The sequence below is a fragment of the Ailuropoda melanoleuca genome, chromosome 15 (assembly GCF_002007445.2).
Source record: "Ailuropoda melanoleuca isolate Jingjing chromosome 15, ASM200744v2, whole genome shotgun sequence".
NCBI lineage: Eukaryota > Metazoa > Chordata > Mammalia > Carnivora > Ursidae > Ailuropoda > Ailuropoda melanoleuca.
In genome coordinates this window covers 46,405,510-46,431,956 of record NC_048232.1, presented here as the reverse complement: position 1 = coordinate 46,431,956, position 26,447 = coordinate 46,405,510, and the positions used below count along the sequence as shown (strand labels likewise).

The 26,447-nt window shown below is 44.3% G+C and overlaps 1 protein-coding gene across 1 annotated transcript in view; it reads right to left on the bottom strand.

The window, feature by feature from the left end:
- TPH2 (tryptophan hydroxylase 2) overlaps nt 1–26,447 on the bottom strand; it is a 105,177-nt gene that overhangs the window by 65,685 nt on the left and 13,045 nt on the right. The window contains exons 3-6 of the mRNA XM_019795719.2: nt 24,337–24,489; nt 21,152–21,335; nt 20,940–21,040; nt 16,231–16,298 (exon numbers count right to left, since the gene is read on the bottom strand). Of these exons, the coding sequence (XP_019651278.2) occupies nt 16,231–16,298; nt 20,940–21,040; nt 21,152–21,335; nt 24,337–24,489 (506 nt within the window). The remainder of the gene's footprint in view (nt 1–16,230; nt 16,299–20,939; nt 21,041–21,151; nt 21,336–24,336; nt 24,490–26,447) is intronic.

Sequence of the window (26,447 nt, the reverse complement as noted above, 5' to 3'; positions counted from 1 at the left end):
AGGAACTTGCTTCCCAGCAGGAAAGTAGAATTCAACACAATACAGTTGAAAGCAGTGAAGGGGGAAAATAAAACCATTTTACCCTTGGAATAAACCCCAACAAGATGAGACTTCTCAACAAACTAATGACATGTAAATATTATAATTAGATCTTTAGGGAGTCTCCTCCATTTGTATGGAATTAGTTGGGATTCCAGAATTCTCAGTAACCACCAAAATTATTATTCACAGATCCCTAAATCACTGGAGAAAAACAGATGCGACTTCCAGTGGCTTCTACTCACTGCAGATTCGGCCCGCTTGCCAAAGAAGGGTAAACTAAGGCCTGAGAAACACGACAGGGAACGAGCGCTCAGTGAAGATGGAACTGGGAAAAGCACAACAGTGCTCACCACGGAATCGAGGCTTGACAATGGGAAAAATCCCTGGTGCAGTACGTTACTCAGAGATGACGAAGACCTTTCTTTGGAAATACTGAAGGCTGTGGGGAGGCGTCTTTCCGCCTGTGAGGTGAAATGCCACTCTCCCATGAGGCAGGGCGATGACACTGCAAAACCTGCCCCGTCCCCACAGACGCGACAAAGCGGAACGTGCAGAGACAAAGGAACATTCAATGTTATTGTAGGTCAGTCCCAAGCTCGTTCAAGGTGTTTAACAAATACGTTCTGGATACTGACATCCAGGGACACATACCCACAGATGGCTGAAATTTCCGGAGTTCTTTCTCTAGCCAGATGAATAAGCAGCAACACTTTAGTTTTATTTAACGATCTCTTTGATCTTCTCCTCCAGCAGATCCAGCCACAAGGCTGGACTTTTCCTATATATTTTTTTTAATTTGGGGGATTGGAAAATATTTGATTACAGGGGTACTCCTGGAGTCCTTGCTACTAGAATTTCAAACGTGAGATGTGGTTTCTTTGCTTGCATTATCGTTAGAGGAACTCCAGCATCGGGAAGCAATTCACATAGTCAGTGGAGGAAGATGTAACAGGCTGCAATTGACAATATTTACATCAAGATGGCAAGACTGGCTGCAACACAACACGGATTGTGTTCTTTGAAAACAGTTGGATCTCCTCAGTGGCAAGAACCACACAGAGCAGAAGGTAAACAGACACTCGGCTAAGAGGATGGGTGACTCTGATAGAAGCAGTTAGGAATGAAGTCATTTTTGATTTGATTTCATTACATGTTCCTCGGGCCAGGAGATGCCTCACTTATTCAACAACTGTTTATCTGCCTGGAATAGACTGTCCCTCTCATCTCTGCCTCATCTTTTCTTCCTTCCCTACCTTAGGCAGTTGTCTCTTCTTGATTGACACTTCCACCTGGGGGGTTTGCAGAAGGGAAATGAGAAGAGATGAAATGTAAAACCCATCAACTCTGCAACTCATTAGTAATTAGCAGCTCCTCTAAGGGTTTGGACAGGGCCTTTGGAGAAAGAGTGTGGAAACGTGAAGGCAAGAGGTCTTTGTTCCTTCTTGACTAATGACACATGCATGTGCTGCCTCCTCCATGAGCATACACTGAATTCTGCATAATTTTCAGGCAGCATCTGCAATTCATCCTCTTTCCTTCCCATCCAAGAAAACATACAAGAATATAGGAGAGGAAACTGACATTCTTCTAACATTATAAGAACGATCTTTATTTCTGGGGCGCCTGGGTGGCACAGCAGTTGGGCGTCTGCCTTCAGCTCAGGGCGTGATCCCGGAGTTCTGGGATCGAGCCCCACATCAGGCTCCTCCGCTATGAGCCTGCTTCTTCCTCTCCCACTCCCCCTGCTTGTGTTCCCTCTCTCGCTGGCTGTCTCTATCTCTGTCAAATAAATAAATAAAATCTTTAAAAAAAGAAAAAAGAACGATCTTTATTTCAATCCAATGTAATTTCTTTAAGATTTTATTTATTTGAGAGGGAGAGAGCATGAGCAGAGGCGAGAGGCAGAGGGAGAAGGAGACTCCCCACTGAGCAGGGAGCCCTGGTGTGGGGCTCAATCTCAGGACTCCAAGATCATGACCTTAGCTGAAGGCAGACACTTCACCAACTGAGCCACCTAGGTGCCCCCCAATGTAATTTTTTGAAAAGAAACATTCATCATTCACAAAATTTACTATCAATTGTTACCAAGCATTTGTTACACTCTCACAACTGAGATGACACACTGGTGTAGAGAAATTTCAATCAGATTTCATGTACCTGGTGACCATAGTGTTACCTAGTACTGTGCCAGTGGGTCCCGCCTTCACAAAATAGTATCACCCGCAGCCAGGTGTCTTGAGCAGAGAGCTATATGGTCAATGGGAGTTCAACAGGAAGATGGCTTACACCTCTGAGACTGGAAAATATGTTGCCACAAGCCAGGAAAAAAAATCCTAAGTGGAGTCAATGGATTTCATTAAAGTTTAACCAGAAAGCAAATGCCATTTTTTCTACTGATTTCCAAAAGTCAATGAGAAAAGTCTAAGGCTCCTGTAACTTGATAAAGTTACACTTCAGAATTTAGACCATAAAGGACACTCAATAACTTTATGATGAAATAGTGTCACTAATACCCAGGGGAGCCAGGGGCGGCGGGGGCGGGGGGGGGAGTAATATTTCCAAAAGATTAGTCTGCTAAATCTATTACCCCATTACAATGTATGCTCCTTGCATACAGGCAGGAATTTTTGTTTGCTCTTTCATTTTTATATCCCTGCTACCCAGAGCAGAGTCTGGAATATATAGGTATTCAACATATATGATTTGTTGAATAAGTGAGTCAATCCGGCTGCAAAAAGCAGCAAATTTAAAGGTTGAGCAGAATTATAGTTGTGTATCACACAGTCTGGCAGATCGCATGTCTTACTTCATCCCTGCCTCGTATTTTAATTGCTTTGGAAAAAGCAAGTCCAAAGACTTTGAGATTTTAGTAAGTTTTCTGGTAGCTTCCAATTATCTCCAGTTACTACATACTTTATATGTAAGTGTTTCTTTTTTTCTAATTTTCTTCACTCGGGGTTCCTGGACATACCCTACTTGTAGCGACAGTTTTCATGAGGAAAGAAAGCAGCATATGCAAACCCAAAGGGGCATAAAAGCCAAACTTAGCTGAACGCAGAGATGTTTCCTTTGCTGGACCTTTTAAGGAATGAACTTGCAAAGATGTTTCCAAAGCTACAGAGCGGGATGATTGAATGCAATTTTTCAAAAAGGAAACTCACAAATCAGTACGGTGACATAACAACCATCTGAGTTATAACCAGATTTCAAACCATGGAGTTGTCTGACATAAATAAAGTGGCTCGATGAGGGTTCATTTCGTAAGGAGATCGGACAGCTGGAGACAGCTACGCCATAGAGCAGACGTAAAGGCACAAACTCATTTTCAGCTAGTCCCCTAGGCCAGTCAGGTAAAGAGCATTTGTGATCACATATTTTATTTGCTTTTGCAAATGAGTTTTGCGCACATGAATTTTCGCAAATGAGTCTATGGGCCCTAAGGAACTTTCAGATGGTAGCAAACAGAAACGTTAGTTTGTTTTGTTCACATTGTTCATATTGGTGCTGCCTTTACAAGAGACATAATGAAAATAAACTACCGCACCTTGGGAGCCTCAGGGAGAGTGAAAATTTAACTCCTCGAAATTATTTTTTATTTGTCCCGTGCACCCCAGGATAGGGCTTCCCACCATTTTCTCACCTTGCAGAAAGCCCTCTTCACATTCTAGTGGAGTGATTCTCTTCTGCAAAAACTATCATGAAATTAACAACGAACAGCCACCACAATGGGTCTCACATCCATCGCTACGTGCATGTTCAACACACAAAAGCAAGTAGGACTCAAAAGAATGCAATCCAGTAACGAGCTGAAATTCAATAGGGGCCAGTAATCTCAGGGCACTGATAGGGAGAGAACCAGGCTGGGGGCTCCAAGGTCTCCAAATTTAATCCCACACATCTCGTGCCTTGACCAACAGGGACCGGGTGTTGCTGACTGGGCCCCGATGTCTTTTAGTGGTGGATGAGAGAGCATGGCTACCCTACAGTTCATGGTCCCAAGGAAATTAATAATAGCATCCATCCATTCATCTACCTGTAACAATAACAATATTATAGCACATCACCTGGATAATGTCATATAATGCTCACCTTATAGAGTGATTAAAGAGCTGTTAGTCTCCCTATTTTATGGTGAAGGAAACTGAGGTTTGCACACACTAATCTAAGATCAAACAGCTAGTAAGCGGCACAGCTGGGACTCAGATTATGGAAGGCTAGCTCTAGAGACCCCGCTCTTAACCAACACACCTCAGGGCAAGGTACTGAGTACCTGATGTGTATGAAGCATTGAGTTGGCCTCTGTTTCCTCATTTGAAACTGAGGGCAATAAGACAACCACACAACACTGAGAAGACCAAATGATGTCATCCATAAAGCGCCTGGGCCGCTGCCTAGGACCTAATGGCCACTCAGTATGGTTGGATCCCTTCCTCCAGGCGTACAGGAATGAACACAGTTTCATCCCCTCCCTGCAGGGTCGGGAATAGGTCTGGAGATGACAAAACATTGCTCTTCTGTATGAATCCATTCACCTCTCAGGACTTGTGGAAAGTAATTTCAATCCTTCATGTTCATGGAAATCATTTTAAAGTAAAATACTCGTACCTCAGTCCCTGTGAAAGGCGTTAAAATTTGGTGCAACCCCTGTCCTTGTCAGAAAGTGACACCAGGCCATACCGTGCTAACGTTTTCCCCAGCTGTGGGAGCCACGTTATAATCAGACAACATCTTACTGAGGCATTCACGCACATCTCAAAAAACCCGCCAAGCTCAAAAAATGAAAAGGAGAAACCTTTTCCAAATCAATTTTCCCTTTTGTCTTTCTTTCAGTTCTTAGGCTCCCTTCCTTTCAGCCATTGAGCTGAACTTCAGGTAAAGAGAAACATTTGACATGAAAATGATTCTTCCATAAAGCCTGACATCTTTTAACTACTTCCAAGAACTGTGCATTTCAACTATGCTGAGAATTCTGTAGAGAGCAGAATAACTTTTTAAAAACCCAGTCATTTAATTCTGTTGCTCTCGTTTTCAACTTGAGGATGATATCATCTATGTCAAATGGAAGCTGCTATGTCGATTGAAAAAAGGGAGGGGGGAGGTGTGGCCTCTTGAGCAGAGAAAGATATTTAGATTCCACGGAAGAGGCACTCTTGAAAACCCTAATGTGACCTTCCTCAGAAACCATTCCAGTCATCTGGGAAACGACCCCAGCACAACAAATATTTGGTTTTGTTCTGCTTTTCAATTTACCGCTCCATTTCAGAGAAATTAAAGCATCAACAACTGGTGTTTATGCAGGAGTCACAAAGTACCCAAACAGCCACATATATCTCAGCTTCGTTCAAAACCTGGGAAAGCAAATCAATGGTGGATAATGGAATGGGATAAAATTAGCTCCGTTGGGGAGAAAACATATTTGCCTTCTAAAGTGCGTCTTCTCAAAAAGGCGGAAAAGAGAAAAAAAATTAAAGGTTGGTCCCACCTCACAACAGAGCCCACAATTCATCAAGGTGACCATCTGCCAACGAAACTGATGAGAAAAATGGAATTAAAGATAAAAACTTGCCACCCCCCAGTTAAGTTTTCTTCCCTGTGTAGAAAGCATAACTTTTCCCTTTCATCCTTCTTCCACCTTCTATTTGTGATGTTTCCAATTAAGATTCGCCTATCTAAAAATAGGTAACATGGCACTCACAACTCCCGTTCGTAATGTATTTCTTTTCGCTACATTCTGAAACCAAGCAGGATCCATAAATCATGCCTCTTCTCGCATGAAATGAGAAATGCTAAGGTCAACTGAAATTTCTGGGAAGGTGGAGAGGTGGAGCCACCCCAGTTATATTTCTGCAAGTTGCGATGATTGCAAATGCCTCCTAGGAAAGACTCAGCGTCAGTAATCCTCCAGCTCAAACAAAAGCTAACTCGTCACAAGTACCTGGGAGTCGGGAAGGCCGCCGGGGCCCAGTGGTGGGCACGGGCAGCATCAGCTCTACCCAGGAACTGCCAAACAGTCCTCGCGCTGTCTGGAGCCTACCTTGTTTGTCTCTGATCATTCACCTCCTTCCTTTTCTTTGCAAAACTAGAGCAACTCCTGCGGAGTCACGTAGCACAAGAGGAAAGAAGACCTTCTGAGAAGTGAGATGCCAGCTGGCTCGGAAGGCACGACCATTCCCTATTATGTATCTATTCAACATCTTAGAGTGCATGGCATTTCGGTCTCAGAGAGCTTCGTGTTGACCTGTGGTATCTGGGGCTGTGAGTGGGGGGAGAGGAGGGTGGCAAAAAAATGCTCTCCTCTGCTTGGATGAGGAAAGGCAGTTAGAATCATCTCCACTCCATGCTGAACGAGAGGCTTCTCTCTGATGGAGTGTTGTAGAATATTCACAAGCTCCCCCAGATTGAATGAGCCTGCTGGGCTGGCGATTGCACTTTTCAAATACGCTAGCCCCGTTCCGGACTGTTTTGTTTTAGAGTCTCTGTTTAGCTGTGGACTGACACCGACAGCAAATGAATCACAAAGGGTGCAATTCTGTTAAATCAAAAAATCAAGAAATAAATAGCGTGGTGGCTAGAAAAAGCCAGAGAGGGACAAATCCCTGGCAATGGTTTTTCAAGCGTCAGCCAGCTGTGTTTATTTCCATCCATCAGACAGCCCAGGGGTCAGGTCCTGACAGGCGAGCCTGGGAGAGCACAGGACGGGGCGGAGCAGGGCAGAATACCGAGCAGGCTGGGGCGTGGCTCTGCCCCCCGGGGCCCCGCCCACATGCCGCGCCCCCGGGACACGTGCCACAGACTCGAAGTCAGACCAAGCCGGGCTGAGTTGTGGCTCCCGAAAGGCTGAAGTGAACTAAAAACAGACAAGAACCGTGCGTTTCAAATATGCCGAGAATTCTGTCAAGAGAATGACTTTTTAAAATGCCGAGTCTCCGTGCTGTGACTGCTATTTTCAACCTGTGTCCGATACCGCCTGTGTCAAGAGGAAGGGCCATGGCCACGTCCACACGGACAAAAGAATACATGTGGCTTCTTGGACAAAGGAAGAGAGAGTCTTTAAGAGAAGCACACTGACAGCCCCGGAAGTGACCTTAGTCAGAAATTATTCTGGTCATCTGGGAAATGACCCGAGGCCGACAGTATTTGCTCTCGTTCTACTCTGCTCTACTCTTCAACTGCTCCATTTCAGAGAAATCATAGCACCCACAGCTGGTGTTTATGCAGGTAACATGATCCGCTGTGCTGCCTTCAGTAAATTTCTTGATGTCTCTGAAGCTCAGTTTCCTTGTCTTCAAGACGTGAGTACGGCACCTATCCCAAACGCGTTTGAGCTTAAACGCTCGAACATGAGCAAAGTGGCCAATGCAGTGTCCAGCACATGGCAGGAATGTAACCAAAGGAAGCTAAAACTACCTATGTATGCCAGCTGAGAGGTCCCTACGGTGAACATTTCTACCATCAGCCCTTCAGGGACTGATCCCACACAGCCCAACAGCAACCTGCACCATCTGACCTTAGCTGAGACTCCCTGGCCTGGGAAGGCCATGGAGAGGGCCAGTTTAAGAGAAGGAAGCTGTATGCATGAGTTACAGGAAACCGAAAAGTGTACATACACCAGTGCACCCACCCACACACAAGCATGTATTTTTGAAAAGTTCTTTTAACCCAGCCCACCGTGGAGCCTGAAATTCCATAATTCATTCACTCCTTAAGGTCCTTTATTCACTTTAAATGAGCTTAACACATGATTATATGGACTCGGGAACCGTTAGCTACTTAACACATGATAATAATAGTCATATCTATCATAGATTCAAGCCCAGCTTGTACCAGCCAGCATCTGGGCCCTGTAATCACTGCTAATCCTCGCAACTGCACAAGGTAGCTAAATACTGTGCCTGTTTTAAGGTAAGAGCACTGGGACTCAGCAGGGCCAAGGTGGCTCAATTGGTTGAGAGTCTGACTCTTGATTTCGGCTCAGGTCATGATCTCAGGGTCGTGAGATTGAGCCCTGCTGCATTGGGCTCAGCGCTCAGCGAGGAGTCTGCTTGAGATTCTCTCTGCTTCTCTCTCTGTCCCTCCTCCCTCCCCGCCTGTGCTCTCTCTCTCTCTAAAATAAATAAATAAATCTTAAGGAAAAGAAAGAGCACTGAGACTCAGAGAAACTAGGCCAGTGCTCATGGCCACAGAGCTTATAAGTGGTGGAGCAGAAATTCAAACCCAGTACTGTCTAGCTCCAAAGTCTGCACATTCTGCCACATGTTCTGCCACAACCCTGCTTTCATGGGGATTACGTCTATGGATACTGCATTAGCGCCCATCGTGGTAGAGCTGATAGAGAGGGTCTTGAAGAAATAAAATTGAACACAAGTTAAAAGTATATGGTAGCCAACCTCCAAGACAGTTCCCAGGGAAGCCTGCCTCTTGGCCTTCATCCCCATGTGCAGTCCCCTCCCACAGTGTAGCAGGGTTGGGCTATGAAACCAATAGAGTACATCAGGAGCGACGGTATGTCACTTTTGAGGCTAGGTTATAAAAGGCATGGTAGATTCTCCCTTACTTTCTTTGGGACCACTTGATTTGGGGGAAGCCAGCTGCCACATCTTGAGGATACCTGGCAGCCTGGTGGAGGAGCCCATTTCGTAAGAAAATTTGGCCTCCTGCCTACAGCCCTGTGAGTGATCATATTGGAAACAGATCTTCCAGCCCTAGCCTTCTCTGGTCAACACTTTGACTCCAGCCTTGTGAGACACCCTGATCCAGAACCACCCAGCTAAGCAAATCCCTAATTCCTGACCCTCAGAAACTTTGTGAGATAATAAATGCTTATTGTTTTAAGCTGCTCAATTTTGGAATAATTTGTTACACAACAATAAATAAGTCAGTATAAGAATCAGACAATTTTAAGGCTTAAAGAATCTTGGCCAAGGGGAGTGGAGAAGGATGTTAAGCAAAAGGTAATAAAAAGATTTGGAGGGGCACCTGGGTGGTTCAGTTAGATATGTATTCGACTCTTGATTTTGGCTCAGGTCATGATCTCAGTGTTGTGAAATCAAGCCCCACGTTGGGCTCCACACTCAGCGGGAGTCTGTTTGGGATTCTTTCCCTGTGCCCGTCCCCCAGCTCGCACACACACGTACTCACTCTCCCTCCAAAATAAGTAAATAAATCTTAAAAAAAAAAAAAAAAGTAAAAAGACTTGGAACATGAGGGTAAACAAAAAGGAGAGACCAGTTGAAGTGAGAAAAATTAGTTGAAGTGAGAAAAATTATAATAATATTAGCAAATACTTATGTAGCATTTCCTATGCAGTGTTCTAAGTGCTATTATGTTAGCTCAATTAATCCTCATAACAATCCTATAAAGCAGTAGAGTTATCCCCATTGTACAGATATGGAAACTGAGACACAGAAGACAAATCATTTTCAGGGGTCACTCAGCCAGCAAATGTTTAAGGCTGGAATTCACCCCAGGCAGTCCAGTCCGGCTTCTGCCCTCTTAAACACACCACACCCTGCCTCTCAGATTGAAAGAAAAACTGGAGGAAGCAACCAAGGCCCTCCGACTGGGCCAGGGAGCTGAGTAAACACCAGGCTCTTGGTCTAGATTATTTGATTATTGTTTTGAGAGAGAAAAGGATAAAGTACACCGTATAGCAGTGCTCCACTGATTTCATTTAATCCTCAAAATACTCCCGGGGAAAGGCAGAGGAGATACTATTATCCCCATTCCACAGAGGAGAAAACTGAGGTTGAGAGATGGATTCAAGTGGTTCTCCCTGAATTTGAAGTCAGATGAGTTTTTTGGCAAGTTAGGGAATTTTCCAACTTTAAGCAAACTCTGGCCTGTTGAAATTCCCTTGTATTAACTTACTAATTGACATCACATTGACCTATTTACATTTCAGATTCCACAGACTAAAAAAAATAATAAATCAGAGGAAACAGCCCCATGAGAAGGGCATGAAGTTCACGTACCACCGTAATTTCAGCCAGAAGAAAGTACATTCATAACAAAACACAATCACAATAATATTCAAAATCAATTGAAGCAAACAAGAGTGGCATAATTAAAGTCAGAGCTCGGGGCCTCTTTCCAAGAGAGGAAGATGGATTGAAATAACTACCACCACCCCCACCAAAATTATAATTAAATATGCATGTATATTGTTGAGGAATAATCATTATAATAGCCCTCAAAGAAAAATGTGTTTATTTCTAGCCAATTGAAAAAAAAAAAATATTACCGATTCTTCTTCCCCAATAATATAGCAACTGTGAACCCTACAGAAATGCAGCAAAGCGAATGCCAAGGTTAAAATATGAAGGTGCCAATGACAGAAAGCTGGATCGGTTCAGACAGACCTAACAGCTACCCCCTCCCCGACATAATTTTGTCTTCCTCCACACGCCATCTGCCCCCCACGCACTAACATGTTCTCTGAACTGTCTGTAAGCGCTCCACATCGTCTAATCGCAGGCTACTGCTTTCTGTTTCCCCCAAGAACTTCTTTTATTTGGGTGGGGGAGTACAGGGTGGGATGCGCACCCTCTCCCAGGGGAATTCAGAAGCGGTGCCCTCTCAAGCCGGGACGGGCGTTCTGGGGTCTTCCTATGGAGAATGTATTTGCACTCAGGAAGTCTCCTCTACCATTATTGGCCAGGCGATTGGGCCTCCCCGACACTGGCGGCCACGCCGCTCAGGCACGTCTGCGGGCAGCGCTGGGCCTCTGGGTAATCAATCCTGTTTCTGGGCAGTGCCCCCTATCGACAGCTCTCAGCGTGCGGCCGCCTTCCGCTCGCGCTCCTCCTTCGGGTTCAGGCTAATACAGACCTTGAGCCTGCTGGTTTTTCATCAGACACTGGAATTTTTTCATTTTCTCTGCTTGTGTTGATTCTTCCCCCTGCTTTATCCTTTTAAGACTATCATAGAAAATACAGTATTCAACACAAATCCCCCGGGGGGCTTCTTGGCCATGGTTTCAATATCTATTATTCTGTATTTCATTCCTTCTCCCTCCCCTTACCTTCAGACACCTCGGACCTCAGCCTGCTGATCCCTACAACAACCCCAAACATCTGAACTCCATCTTCGTCTGTATTTCCAATCATCTATTTGACCAGCTCAGGGTCCAGAAAGCCTTAACAAATTATTAACCGGGAACTGAATTGTTCTCCACGTGTCGGAATGGTCCCTCCTTTTCTCACCAAATTGTATTTGCTGGGACCTCACCTGCCAGATTTTTCAGGATCGCCCCAGTTTCAAATAATCTGCTTCTCATACCGGGGGTTCCAAGCGTCAGTTTGGAAAATCAGATTGCAGCATGCTGCCAGAAGCCACTCTAATGAGCTTATTTTAAGTAATTATCGTGTACGTCCTTTTCTTTTGCTCTCTCAGAAAGCCATCAGCACTAGAAAAATACCTATTTCAATTAGAAATTGCATCTTGATTCTTTGTGAACGAAAAGGACACCTGACTTACTTCATGGCAAACTGGAGGCGACAGGGACAGGCCTACTTGTGATTTGTTGGCACCTGTGCCCCACACCCACGAGCACCTAACACAAGCCTGACCTCCAGCCCTGTGTGTGTGTGTGCGCGCACACACACACACACACACACAAACACACACACAGAGATAGCTAGCCCTTAACCATCCTCAAACTCATACTCAGAGAAGCCACAGCAGCAACGACATAAAAGTCATTAAGGAATGATTCTTTTCTCTCTACTTTCCACAGGCCCTGGGTTTGTGCATTCCAAATTTAACCACCCCTGCTAGGCACCTTCCACCCTCTTGTCAACTTACAAGAAGCACCAAGGCAACTGACAATCTGTTATCCGTATTTTGGCACCTACACACACACACACACACACACACACACACACACACACACACACACGGGAACATGACTGCTTTCTATGAAATCTTTCCATAAAGAAGGATGTTGGTCTGCCCCAAGAGCTTCGGTACAGGCAACAGTCTTTAAATGGGGAACCGAAGGAGTTTTCATCCAAGGATGACTTCTAGGGACACTGGAGCTATAGTATTTGTTAAGGTGACTGCATAAACAATGGTGTTAACATAGCTAAAGAATTCAACGATAGTCCAACTGGAAACTGAAGACAGCCTGTGGAAAGGGGGCAGAGGAAGATCTAATGATACTGAGAGACATGATCACAAATCACGTGCCAGGCCCTGTGCTAGACACAGCATGTGTCTTCTCTTGGGCAGTCCTGGGAGATGGGTCCTACGTATGCTGAGATGCTCCTTTCCAGATGAAGAAACAGGCCCAGTGAGGTTGATCACTCAGCGAGGAAGCTGTGGAGTCAGGACTCGAACCCCAGACTGGCTGGCTCCAACGCTGTAATCATTTTGTTGTTTTTCATCTCTCTGCTTTTGGAGGTCGTTAGTCTGGACTTAGCACTGTCCAGGGAGAGGGTTATAATGCCCCTGGATTCCAGACTGTCTTCGTTAAACACCCTTTGCTTTGACTCAATAGCCACCAAATCACCATCAGGTTAATGTTTAGCCTCTCCTGGGGGCTGACAACAGGGAGTTTTGGGAACGGTGTGGGAGTAGGTTGTCCCCGTAAAATGATGAATCGGCAGTTTCCTGCCTACCTCCAGTTACTGAGTCAGGGACCTTGAACCTAAGCACTCCCCAGCTCTGTAAACAGGGGCCAGATCCTGGCCCTCCAGCCTGTCCCGTGCCTTCTTTTTATAAAATCTCCACCATTTGGGGCACCTGGATGAGCGACTGCCTTCGGCTCAGGTCGTGATCCCAGAGTCCCAACATGGAGCCGCGTGTCAGGCACCCTGCTCCGTGGGGAGTCCGCTTCTCCCTCCCTCTCCTCCTCCCACTCGTGCTCTCTCTCTCACTCGCTCACTCTCTCTCTCTCAAATAAATAGATAAAATCTTTTTAAAAATAAATATATAAAATAAACTATCCCCCATTTCCAGCTGGGGGCCCTGCGGGTCTGTCTCCTGCTCCAACAGTGTTTGAAAGGAGCAGACCCAGGGACGCCCCTTCCAGCCTCCCATTACCCTCCAACCTCTTTTCCAGTCGTAATGCGCAGTGCCGTCCTCTCAGCCACCCTCTGCCTCTGGAACCAGCCAACACCATCTTTTGAACTTAGCTTCCTTACCGGCCACCAACCACGAGCTCCCAGATTGGTCAGAATTATTCCGCCGAGGTAGCGCCCCCCTGTCAGCGGCCTGGTCCGCGCGCACCTGCAGGCCGCCTGCACCTACCTCTCTCTGGTCTGCTGTTTCTACCAGGCTGGCGTGGCTCTGGAAGGCGTGGGCCGCTTCCTCCCCAGATCGGCCGAGGGGAGCACAAGGGTGCCCAGCACGTCTCGTAGAGGCCAAAACGCAGCAGCCAGGCCCTCCTCCGGGACGCACGTCCCGTGGAAGCTGCCGCAGTTCTGGAGAAGAACCTGAAGCAGGCCCTTCTGGATCGGCCTGCCCCGGTTCTGCCCGCGCAGCCCTCCAGCGCTGTGATGCCCGGAGAACCACTTCCTATCCGAGCCCCGAAGCTCAGCAAGAAGATGGCAACCAGCTGGCTAGCTCCGCAGGCTGGCGGCCCCCGGGCTTTGCTGGGTGGGTGTCTCTTCCAAAGGCTCACCCTTTGAGAGGCCCGTCTGGCATCACCCTGATGCCAGGGCGCCTGCCTGAGCCTCTCCTTGCAGCCGTGACGCAGCTTTTTAGCAACTCGGGAGCCTTCTCCAGAGCAGTGGACCAAGTGGAAACAATAAAGCTTTTTGCACGAAAAAAAAAAATCTTTCTACCATTTCCAACTGCCAATTTATACTTTTGCTTTCCATAGACATTGCACCTCAATTTTCCTCTTCAGCTAAGGGAAGGTGGCAAATGCAAACTCCTGTTAATGCTTTGAGAACTTCACCCTCCATCATTTTGATCATATGCTCTTTTCCTCTTCTGCCCATATCAGTATGTTTTCTTTAAAACCAAAAGCCTCCCCATGATCAATGCCCCTTGAAAGTGTTCACTCAGATATACCAATTCTATTAGTGTCACCACAATATCCGCTTGCCTTGTCCCGTTTCTGGGCTCTCTCAAGTAGAAATAAGTAACATTTGAGATAGTTCCTTGATCATTATGCTAACAAAATTCTTTATAGACACACATACATACATATATTTTTTACATATGTATAACACACATACCATCTATGCATAAAATACATATTTATCCATCTGTTCTACCTAAAGAAAAGGCTCTGCCAAGCGCTGAGCTTTTATCATGTCCTGGGCAGATGACGCCCTAAAGGCCAGTCCTGCCCACACCCTGAGGACCCATGATGACCTGATTCCCCAGGGACAATCTGTAAAGCAAGGGGAGCCAAGCTGAAGGCTCACAATCGATTTTCAGACCCTGATGTGAAAAAGTGAGCCCAACCCATCAGGCTCCTCTCTTGGTAATTTGGGAAACAATGGGAGGTGGGGCTCTTGCGTGATGGTGCTGAGGGTGGAAAGGGGGCTTGGGCCCAGACGAGCCTCTGAGCCTCGTGCAAGCTGACCTTGTGAGGGGGTAGAAACCACAGGAGGCTAAAGGTAGTCAAGAAGCTACCTGGAACAGAGGAAAACAAAAATGGAGTAGACAACGTATGGAAAAGCAGGGGCCAAGTGGTCCTGGTTTTAAGGATCATAAACTAGGGGAAAAAGAACAAAGGACGCCTGGGGCTTGGGAGGAGGAAGGGGAGAGCACCAAAGCATGAAAGGAGATTAGAAATGAGCAAACAGGGGCGCCTGGGTGGCAGAGCGGTTAAGCGTCTGCCTTCAGCTCAGGGCGTGATCCCGGCGTTGTGGGATCGAGCCCCACGTCAGGCTCCTCTGCTATGAGCCTGCTTCTTCCTCTCCCACTCCCCCTGCTTGTGTTCCCTCTCTCGCTGGCTGTCTCTATCTCTGTCTTATAAATAAATAAAAAAATCTTTAAAAAAAAAAAAAAAAAGAAAGAAATGAGCAAACAACTGAGCAATCACAGGTGTGACGTGGGATCCTCTGACTTGGCTTTAAGCCCTTGTGTGTCATATTCCTTTAAAAAAAAAAAAAAAAGAAAAAAGAGGAAGGAAAAAAAAAGCAAACTCTGACACTAAAACACACAAAATGGGGCGCCTGGGTAGCCCAGTTATAAGCATCTGCCTTCAGTTCAGGTCGTGATCTCGGGGTCCTGGGATGGAGCCCCACATCAGACTTCTTGCTCAGTGGGGAGCCTGCTTCTCCCTCTGCCTGCCACTCCCCTGCTTGTCCTCTCTTTCTCTCTCTCTCTGACAAATAAATAAATAAAATATTTTTAGAAATAACTAAATAAAATAAAACACACAAAATGTCTGAAACTCTCATCAAGGACAAACTTGCCCCAAAGGACAGTCAAGCTTCTCACCTATTTGCAACTAAATTAAGAAAGAACCTTCCCTATGGGGTATGGATTTACATTCTGTTCTGAAGACAGTGTCCATGCAGCTGAGCACATCCCAGACAAGGGAAAGGCAGCACCATGACGGTCTACACGTTTTATTAGTGTGAACAGAATAAACAGAGCCCTACCATGCACTCTGGCAGTCAACACATTACATTATGGCCCGTCTCAAAGCTTCTGTCACACGCCATGCACGAGGCACGGTCCTAACCCCAGTCCCGAGGTTCGCCAACTTCATCCCAACCGGGATCTGGGATTAGGTATGAAACTCTCCCATTCACCCTCCATTTGACAGGGAATTTCCCTTTCTGAGTAAAGCAAACACCCTTATTTTCTATTATGGCTGCTTATAGGAACCTTTGCACCATTCCTGCTGGAACTTCTACTTTCACCGGGGAAGCCGGACACTGAAAGGGGTTACTGACAAGTCAAATCAAAAGTACAGTTCCAACGAATTTTCCCAACCCTACAGAGTATATACAAAAATGGCCCCATGCCTTGGGAGAGCAGCAAACACAATGGTGAAAATGGAGTGCTTGGCATGTGGCCTGCCAGTCTCATTATTTTACAATTACACCTGGATGTGAAACATCAGTGTTGGCATTTAAATCCCAAGTTGGTGAGGGTTTAAAATGGCTCATGTCTGCCTTCTGCAAAAGTTGAAGTGAAGACAAGGCTGGTGTGTTTAACCAGCATGTGTTTCCCCTAATTAGCTAGCCACGAGTCGCAGAAAAGAGTTACACGGGTACTTACTACTTATAACCCATGGCCACATCCACAAAATACTTTCTTCTCTGTCGATAAACATTGTCCTTAAATCCCTTAAACAGAAAAGAGATTAAGTTATTTAACGAAGTTCCAAAAATTCGGCTGCAGCAGGCCTGAAAGAAAATTGCTGTGGTGTTTATTGAGTGTTCGAGTCAAATGTGAATTTTATCCTTGGATAACCATCTTGATGGCACAGGCAGAAGCGAACGGGGCTTACAGTAAAACCTCATTACATTTGGGTTGTGCTAATTTGGGGTGCGTGGGAATTCAGGCTAAAGTGAACGGTATCTTTGGTGTTCAAGTATCATTTACGTATAATTGATGTTAATCACAAGTTAATCTTACCCTGTTCATTAAAACAGGTCCCTTTAACATGGTTATTCAGTAAGTTAACCTAAATGTAATTGCTTTGGGTAAATAGCCAATAAATGCACATTTGTTAAAAATTCTCTCATTCAGAATAATCACTGAATCCCCCAAATTAGCATGGATTAAAGAGGTTTTGCTGTTTTCTATGAGTATAGCCACATAATGCAAAATTGATTATAAGGGATTCATGCACAGGGCAGCAAGTGAGCTCCATTCCACTCTGAGTTCCCCTTGATTCTGTTTAGTCTTCAGGAACTGCAAGACTTCTATCCGTCATCATGCACTGGGGAAGTTCCACATCCTGTCTGTCATTGTTCTGTCCAGTGGAATACTTCTGAGAGGAGCTTCCCGGTTTACTCAAGAATCTCTCCTCTTGTCAACAGACCTTCCAGGGTCCTTTCCTTCAGGTACTTTCAATCAATTCTTTCTGGGGTGTTTTCTTCAAACCCAGAAGGAATTGTTTTTATTAAACTTATGTCTGCAACCCTGTGACCTCAAAGGGTAACCAGGAAGCAGTGGAGAATGGCAGCCAGGCGAGACAGGACACTGGAAACATGGGCTCTGAGAGGAGAGCTGAGACAGGCCATGAAGGCCCAGACTACCCCTGCTCTGGCTTGCATACCTCTGCAAAGAACCTCAAACACAGAGAAAATCATTCTGTTCTCTTGCATGGTTGCAGGAGAACTGGCCTTGAGGACTGTCTGCTGGGCTGAGGTAAAGGACTTCCACTGCCAACAGCCTTTCTCTCAAAAGAGCATTACTGTTAGCAGAAGACAGAGAGAGGACCCAGGGGTCACCCAGACACCCTGAAGAAATGAAGTATGCCCGCTGGAGAAGCTAATACTTTCTTCTGCTTTGAATTGAGAGTTTTCAAACTGGTGTTCACAGGCAGACTTCCAAAGCCTTAAAATGTGTATACACAAAATGTTGTGATCAAGCTACCGCATTCACAAATGGGTCTGTGACCTAAACAAGGTCTCTGCTCTAGAGGAGAAAGCACGAGTTTCAAGTCACTAGTAATACCAGGCAGCCTAGAATGGCAAAACTGAAGAGTTCTGAGCACCTTCACTACTCAGAAGGAAAGCAGGCCACGACAAAAGGCAGAGTCATGTGAAAAGCACAGCACCTGTTCCCCAGTTCCTGCCAAACCAGACACCATCCTGCAAGCATCGTTATTGGCTGGGCTTCCTGAAGATTCTCAACTGTCTCTCCTTGGCAGACACCTGCTCCTTTTCCAGGCATGCAAGAGAGTGATTTCCTCATCATGCCTCATTAGCCTAGTACGGCAGTGATTATGCAAATGTCGTTGGCGATCCAGAGCTGCCAGGATTGAACTGTGGACTAGCAAAATAAAATAGGGACGCTAACTACACCAGTGATTACAGAGACAGAGCATTCCTTGGCCATCTATTCTGGACTGAAGGCAGGGATAAGGTTACCAGATAACATAGAGGACACCCGTGCAATAATTGGGGCATACTTATACTAAGAAATGACTCCTTGTTTACAGGAAATTCAAATTTAACTGGGCACCCTATTTATGTATTTACTAAATCTGGCAACCCTAATCCCCAGAGAATATCTGCCGACACCCCTCCTTCCTCTCTCAGTTGAAATCAAGGGGAACCGAAGAGCCAGCCAGCACCCTAAAGTGCTCAGCCAAGCGTGCCTTGGCACTCGGGTAGCTATCCCGAATAGTTCAACTCTGGTGAAATATTAGAATCCCCTGGGGAGCTTTAAAGAATACTCCAAACCTAGACACATTCTCAGAGGTTATGATTTAAGCACTCTGAGGTGAAACCCTGGCATCAGTATTTTTTTTTTTTAATCCCCCACAGATTATTTGAATGGAAAGCTCGGTTGAGAATCACTGAGCCAGCACATTAGTTTTCAACACTAGAGCTCATCAGAATCTCCTGAACATGCTTTTAAATGCAGATTCTAGGGTCCATTCTGAAAGTTCTGATTCAGTGGGCTTCAGATGGGCCCCAGGGAACTCCATTTTTATTAAGCACTTTATGGCTGGGCCTTGAACCACACTTTGAGAGACCCTCCCAGTCTAGCTCCTTGCTGCCCCAAGTGTAGCAGACTTCCAGAGTACGCCTCAGCTGGGAGCTCACTAGACACGTGGAACCTCACTTTGCATGTTGAAAAGATCTTCCAGGTGGTTTGCCGGGCAAAGTTTGAGAGACACTGACCTAGATAGATGTTTAATGCTTTCTAGAGAGCCTCAGCAACCTGGCTTTTCCATTCCAGCTCCTTCTGAGCCATCTTTGTACAAGGGCACCATACTGGTGCAGTAATCCCTGTCTCAGAACTGGGATTATTCCCAGGCACCAAAAGTCCTTAGACCACTTTTTCCATGCTCACCAAATAATAACTTAAAAAAACACCAACGTACCAATACCAGATTTTGCATAATGAACATTTGGTGCACTTATAAAAGAAACGCATGTGGTAAAAAAAAAAAGGTGAATGAGGTCGGAGATTGCTAAGTACTTGTGATAAGTTCAACTGGCTGCACAGAAAATAAGAGAAGGTATCATAAGGTGGGTATAATTAGGAGTAATGGAACAGAATTAAACACAAGAAAATTGACACTGGGTATCAGAATCGATTTTTTCACAACAAGGTCAGTGATTCCTATGTTTGCTTCACTAACAAAGCTGACCCCCTTTCTCCGGGTTGAGTAATTGAAGAACTAGACTAAGGGGGGCATCTGGAAATAGGAGGCTAGCAAGAAATCCTTTACTATCCCAGCATTGATCTGAATGATTTGATACAGCATTTCAATTCCTGGGATTAGGCATTTACTCTTGCCAAAATGCTTTCCACTTGTTTTATTAACTAGGCATTTCAAATGCGCCTTGGAGGTCAATAAGGATTTTATTTCCACTTTTCACATAAAGAATTTGAGGTGCAGAGGTAGCGGGACTTGCCCAAGGTCATCCTGCAAGTTAACAGCTGGTATCTGGAAAGTCCTGTTACTGCTATGCTCTTAAATCAGGCTTCTGTGCAAAGTCTGACTCCTCTGAAAGTGGGCCGGGGTGGGGGTGGGGGATAACAAATGGATGATTCTTAAGGGCACTTTGACTGCTCAGGAGCTTTACATTTGACTTACTGTGAATTATTCTGAAATACTGGATTGGCAAATGTAACACACCATGTCTTTGAGTAAATTCAGCATCTAGAAAATAATGCAATTGAAGTAGGTCTGTCTGACCATTTGCTTGAATGGTATGCTATAAATTGGTCTGAACTGGTATATTTTGCCAAATGACTAATTTGATTGAAACTTTCCCTCTTACTGAACTTGTCATAGGATCCTCTATAGCAATGGTTCTCAAACTTAACGTTGTTAAAACAAGCTCCCAGGTAATGCTAATGAAGCCAAGCCTGGGACTGCCTGGGAGACCCACTGCAAAGGGCAATAGTCACGCGTCAGATTTCTAGATTTCCTCCATTTAAATAAAATGAATATCTTTAAACCATGACGCTCAGACCACAAAGCCCTTCTGTGAGCATGGCTGATCTGCTTGGGTTTTACCCTTTTATCTGCCCATTTGTACAAAGGGGCACTGGGGGGAAAAAAAGTGCCTGTAACAAATGAGTATTTTGCTTACTTCTCCCAGACTCTTAACTGTACTTCATTCTGACCATAAAGAAGTTCCAAGTCTCTTGTGTTAAATAAAAACTGATGCAAAAGGGGAGGGAGGAAATAATGGGAAATGCTTACCTATGTATCATATTTCTTTAAAGGTGGTCGTTTTTATTGGAATAGAAGAGAAATAGTGGTAAATAGATTCAGGGTAGATGTGGGAAGAGATGTGTTTTCTATCACGACCTTATTCGAAAACTCTCTGCCTTTCCATTGAGACTGAAGTCCCCCGCATTACTCTACTCCTAACTACCTCCAGTCAAGGAAAATAGCAAGGAGAATTTTATTCTCTCACCGAGCCCCATAATGCCTGGTCCTCCCTCCTTTCTCAAAGGGGTGATCAATTTCAGTTCATCGTTTTTCCAAGGGTCACCATCTGCAAGCATATTTCACGCTGTCTAATGCTACAGAAATATTCTCCAAGGTTTAGAATCTCTTCCTCTATCCAACCCTTTTAAGAACAAATGTTACGTGGAAATGCCATCCTTCTAATCTGCTTCCAGCCAACACATATATACAGGGAAGCTTTATCATTGGAAAGCCTGCTCTCAGTGATGCGGAATAACTAACAAATTGCTCTACAATAAAGCACACAACATGGTAGGCTGCCTGGCACATGCGTGGAGCTGGACCAGCATGTATGGAATGGATTTGACTGGACACTTACTGGGTGGTCGGCATCAAGCTCAGAACCATACATGAGAACTCTGTGAGAGCATTTGTCTAACTCAGAGATCTTCCGGGGGAACCAGGGCACATCCTCTAGCTCTGTTGAAAACACAGTGCGGGTTCAAAAATATTAGCTCACAGATTGTATTTTTCTTTTTTGCAACATTTGTCAGATTGCTAAATCACCCGACAAGGAAAAGCTGGCCTTGCCTTCTTCCTCCGTCCAAATGTTCTCCGGTGGATTCAGCGTCACAATTGTAGTTTGAAATTTCAGCAACTGAATGAGCTCATTGAATTCAGTTTTGCCACACTCGCAGTCCACGAAGATTTCAACCTCTGAACTTCTTCGCCGGGATTTCCTAGACTCAATGTGAACCACGTTGACATGTTTTTCCTGTGGAAATAAAAGCAACATCTCTAAATTACCTTCATGGCACAATAAAAGGGACACCAAGGGCTGTTCTTGTTCGACTTTTAACAGGTGCTAAGTGCCCACAAAGGAGAAAAAGACAATCCCTTGCTCTTCGGTTAACTAAACCATTGAAATGTTTCCAACCAGTGCCTCTGTTAATTGGAATATAGACTGTATGTAGGTTTTCCTGTCTCATTTTTTAAAAAGAAGAGGGTCAGGGTGCCTGGGTGATTCAGTCATTAAGCATCTGCCTTCGGCTCAGGTCATGATCCCAGGGTCCTGGGATCGAGCCCCACATTGGGCTCCCTCCTCTACTGGGAGCCTGCTTCTTCCTCTCCTACTCCCGCTGCTTGTGTTCCCTCTCTCGCTGTCTCTCTCTCTCTGTCAAATAAATAAATAAAATCTTTAAAAAAAAAACATGATGAATTATAGGAAACACTTTAAAAAAAAGAGGGTATACAAAAGCATATAAAATGTATTATAATTATGAATAGCATCATTTTCCTGCACGGTTCACATCACACTGGGGGTGTGCATAGCTACTTGGGGGGGTGGAAATTAGCTTATCACATCATCGTATCATCCCCAAATTTATATATTTATTTTCATATGTTTCCAAAAAACAAAGCTAAAACTCAACCCCCTGATTGAATAGTGGTATAAGGTTTCCACTATACATTAAATTAAAGTTTAAAAATAACCTTTGAAAAAATACGTAAATAGTACAAATGACAGGCAAATGAGGCAGACATTGGGCAGGTGGTCTGCAAAGGACTGACAGCTGGGAGACACAAGCCAAATAAAAGGAAGAAAAGCAGCCAAGAAATTACTTCTACAGGCAAAAACAAAAACAAAAAACAAAACAACAAAACAACAACCAAAAAAGACACCTCAGTGGGACCATTCATTAACTGTTCTGTTTCAGTGACGTCCAGACCAGCTTCATGCAAGGATGCATTGTCGTAACCAACCTCCCACAATGGATTTCCAGGGTAAAAGTCTCCTTACAATAAGGTGTTCAAGGGGCAGGGTGGGGTGGGCAGCAATTCAATATTTAAACATCAGGTTTAAACTTGCCCAGTGAGGCGTCTTACTTTCCCCTGAGTTAACTGAAGACTAAATTCTCATCTCCACCCTAACCTACCCCTGAATAAGCCCACACCTCCCCATCACACCGGCTGATATGCTGTGATTATCCATTCCCATTCCTAATACAATCCTGGATGGTCTCAGAATTTTCAGCACAGGAGCAGGAGAGGTGGTTTCCAGGGCCAAGTTAACATCGAATCAAACAGCACCCCCTCTGTACAAAGAAGCTAGTCCTGTGACCAGGAAACTAGATGCCCTATTTCTGTTTTTATTAACCTTTACAGTCACACTGTATTTTCTAAACTGGCTGATAATAAAGGTAGGACTAATAGGAAGGTCAAGAGTCTTCACACACATTGTGTCATTTTGCACTTTTAATGCCCGTTGGTTGAAGCCGAGTGGATATTTTTAGACAAGGGAACTGAGGTCCAGATGGGTTAAGTGGTTTAGCTAAGACCGCATGACTAGCTGACGGCCAAGTGAAAACTCTGGGCTGCTAACTCCGTCTCCAGGTATTCTGGCCTGCCTTGGGGCGCCGAGGGGAGACAGCACTGGATGATATAATTATGTGTAAAATATTTCCTCAGATTTCCATTACCACTGTTTATGGGGCCTGATCCTTTCTTCCAGGTCAAGAGAGAACAGGGAAATATTTGCCAAATCAGGCTGCTAATTCCCGGTCTCTGGTCATCAAAGAGACCTCACAATAGAGGCCTCATATCTGTACCCTTTACAAGGCACTTTCATTCATATTTCTACATCACAACTACCTTATTAAATAGGAATTATGATCGCTATTTTACAAGTGAAGAAATGGAAGTGAGGAAGCAGCTAGTGATTAACCAAGGTAGGAGAGCACAGGTCTGAATCCTCTGATTGCAATTCCAATCATCTTTCCGCTGCACCAGCAGCCCCAGGCACCCCGCAGAGCTAGGCTCCCTATCTTACAGGTCAAATCAGCAGCCAGCACCCCAAACAAAACGCATTTGTAAGGGACAACGCTTGCTGAAAGGTAAGGTAACCATCAGGTCCTCCCCGGCCAGAGGGCAATAGTTTTTCTGGGGTTCCCTAACCTCACCCTCAACCAGGCTCTTTCTTGAGGGTCAAGCCACCAAAAAAGGACCTGGGAAAAAGGCTGCTACATTTCTGTAAAATAGAGAACTAGCCCTGGCTTCTATAGGAGAAGAGTGACTCATCTCCCCAACAGACATGTTAAGTTCATGCAACAATGAGGCTCCAGGGAATACCAAATGCCTCTACTCATGCATCTCATTTGATGCAATACATGTGCTCCCAGGACATGTGCACAATTCAGATGTTAACAAATCAGATGAGGCTGAAGTCTCTTGATATTTAAAGATACCCTCTTTGGCTCCTTTTGCCAAACAAAAGGGGGTGAGGCTCACATTTTTTAATTACTGACTTTCTTTTTTTTTTTTTTTAAAGATTTTATTTATTTATTCGACAGAGATAGAGACAGCCAGCGAGAGAGGGAACACAAGCAGGGGGAGTGGGAGAGGAAGAAGCAGGCTCATAGTGGAAGAGCCTGACGTGGGGCTTGATTCCATAACGCCGGGATCACGCCCTGAGCTGAAGGCAGACGCTTAACCACTGTGCCACCCAGGCGCCCCTAATTACTGACTTTCTTATCTGGTGATAGTCTGCGGAATTACTAGTAGGTTCACTTGGAATTAATAAAACATAGTTGACACAAATCTGCTTATTTCATTGCTTGGCAGACAAACTTCCCTTATAAAGCTTCATGAAATCTGGCTTCTTCGAATCTTGGAACATATTACCCAGAAATGGACTCAGTAAGCTCTCACAGCAGAGGACAGGTTTGTAATTGGGCACCCGGTCACTTTCAAGGTTAGGTCATGATGTTGACATTCACCTGGAAGAGGTTCAGCACTTTCACCAATCCTCCAACTTCGTTTTTCAGTGAGAATACAACAGCCGTCTTGCCACCTTCGGGACTGGTTTCACTTTTGCTGTTTCCCTTGTTGCTTTTTTTATCCTCCTTTTTGCCAGAGTTAGCTTTACTTAACTTCAAGAAGGTAGAAACACACACACATACAAACATTGGTTAGGACCCCAGAGTTCTCGTAACTAGATTTTTGGTCAGATATTCCATTCATATGCTAGAAGCTACAGCAATCACATAAACTCAAAGACAAGTTGCCACATCGCTCATAACTTCCAATCCTAAATACCCATCTAATTTGCTCTGGGACACTAGTTTCCAGTGCTCTAAGATACCCAGTAGTTGAAATTAAAGGGGGGATCAGATTTGCTTCATTTTATTTAATAGTAACAAAAATCTGACCGTCATAAATTATCAAGTCTCATATATGACTAATTCCTGCTTTACTTTCTAGATTTATTTTACAGCATGAAATTTGGTCTCTTAGCCTAGTTGCATAATATGGAAACTATATTAATTACTAAACATAACAAAAATAAGACCAAACATATTTTTCACAACAATTTTACTTTCAATTACATCTTTAAAACAAAATATTCATTTCATTCTGAAATATGTCAGGACACACACGAAAATTGACAACCTTACTTTCTGCAATTAGATGCAAATTGTCCGTGTGAATCTATTTACAGAAGTTCAACGCAGAGGAGCGTATTCAATTAAGGTCATCTGTGTCACCAGATGATTCCTGAAAAGTGGCTGTTGAAATCCAGCCACGAATAAAAGAAAAAGGAGAAGGAAGGAAGGGAGGAAGGGAAAAGGGGAGAAAGGAAGGGAGGGAGGGAGGAAGGAAGGAAGGAAGGAAGGAAGGAAGGAAGGAAGGAAGGAAAAGGGAAGGGGAGGGAAGGGGAGGGGAGGGGAGGGGAGGAGAGGAGAGGAGAGGAAAAGGAAAGGAAAAGGAAAGAAAGGAAAGGAAAAGGAAAGGAAAGGAAAAGGAAAGAAAGGAAGAGAAAGAGAGAAAACTAGCTAAGCAGCTAGAGTAAAATCTGAGACACTGAAAAACATTAACACTGCATTAGCCACTCAAGTTACTATAATACAGAACTAAGTGATGACTATTAGTCCTATTGGTTAAAGACAAAAATAGCAGATTTCAGAAACCTGGATCACACTATCAGAAATACCGAATAAAAAAGCTGGAAACTTTCAGTTAAAAGACAAAGTGAAGTTAGGGTGTACTTTTTTGTGTTCTTTTTATGCAAATGAAGACATGGGTGAACAGAGAAGTTTCTCCCTGGCTAATAGTAGTACAGTGCAATCAGACCAGTCTATCACTTCCTCACGAAACTGAGAAAAATACATGTGATACGGAACCTAGTGAATAGGGACTTGCCACTGTCTTCCTCTGACTTCCCCACTGGCTTTATTTTCATGTGTGTCACATTTTCCCATGGCCTCACTCACTAGATTTTTATATCATGGAAATGAATATTTTATTAGTTATGACTCGAAGGAGGAAAGTGTATGCAGACATTGGCATTTGACAGTATGTTTAGTCATTAAAAGCGCAAATGTCTCTGTACTCTCAACATCTGCCTTCTTCCCACCACATAACACACAGCTCTTGTATTTTTAAGTAGAATTTTTTATATGAAAGGGTCATACATTAACCATAACTCTGAGTTCTTTGTTTTCCTTCTAGCAGTTCATTATGACTTCAAAATTCTTCAATGTAATATCTCATCCAAATATTCATGCTGTTTGGATGTTTAAAAATCTATTTATATTTTTGGTCTCGTTTCTGCAAATTGATTTAAACAGTTCTACAAAATTTGCCCTGATTACTTTTCAACATTTTTAGCAGTAATAATACACCAGTACAATCTAAACCTTCTGGCACGTGTTTGGAGCTGTGATATTAAAACAGAATTTTCTATGATACAGACTGAATTGTAATTGGTTTGATAAACTCTGTTACAGAAATGAAACAGCATGCAATATTTTTAATGACTAGGAATCTGAATACTTTTTTTGATTCACTGTCTTTTTTATTAAATCCCATCACTATTACCTCAAAATAG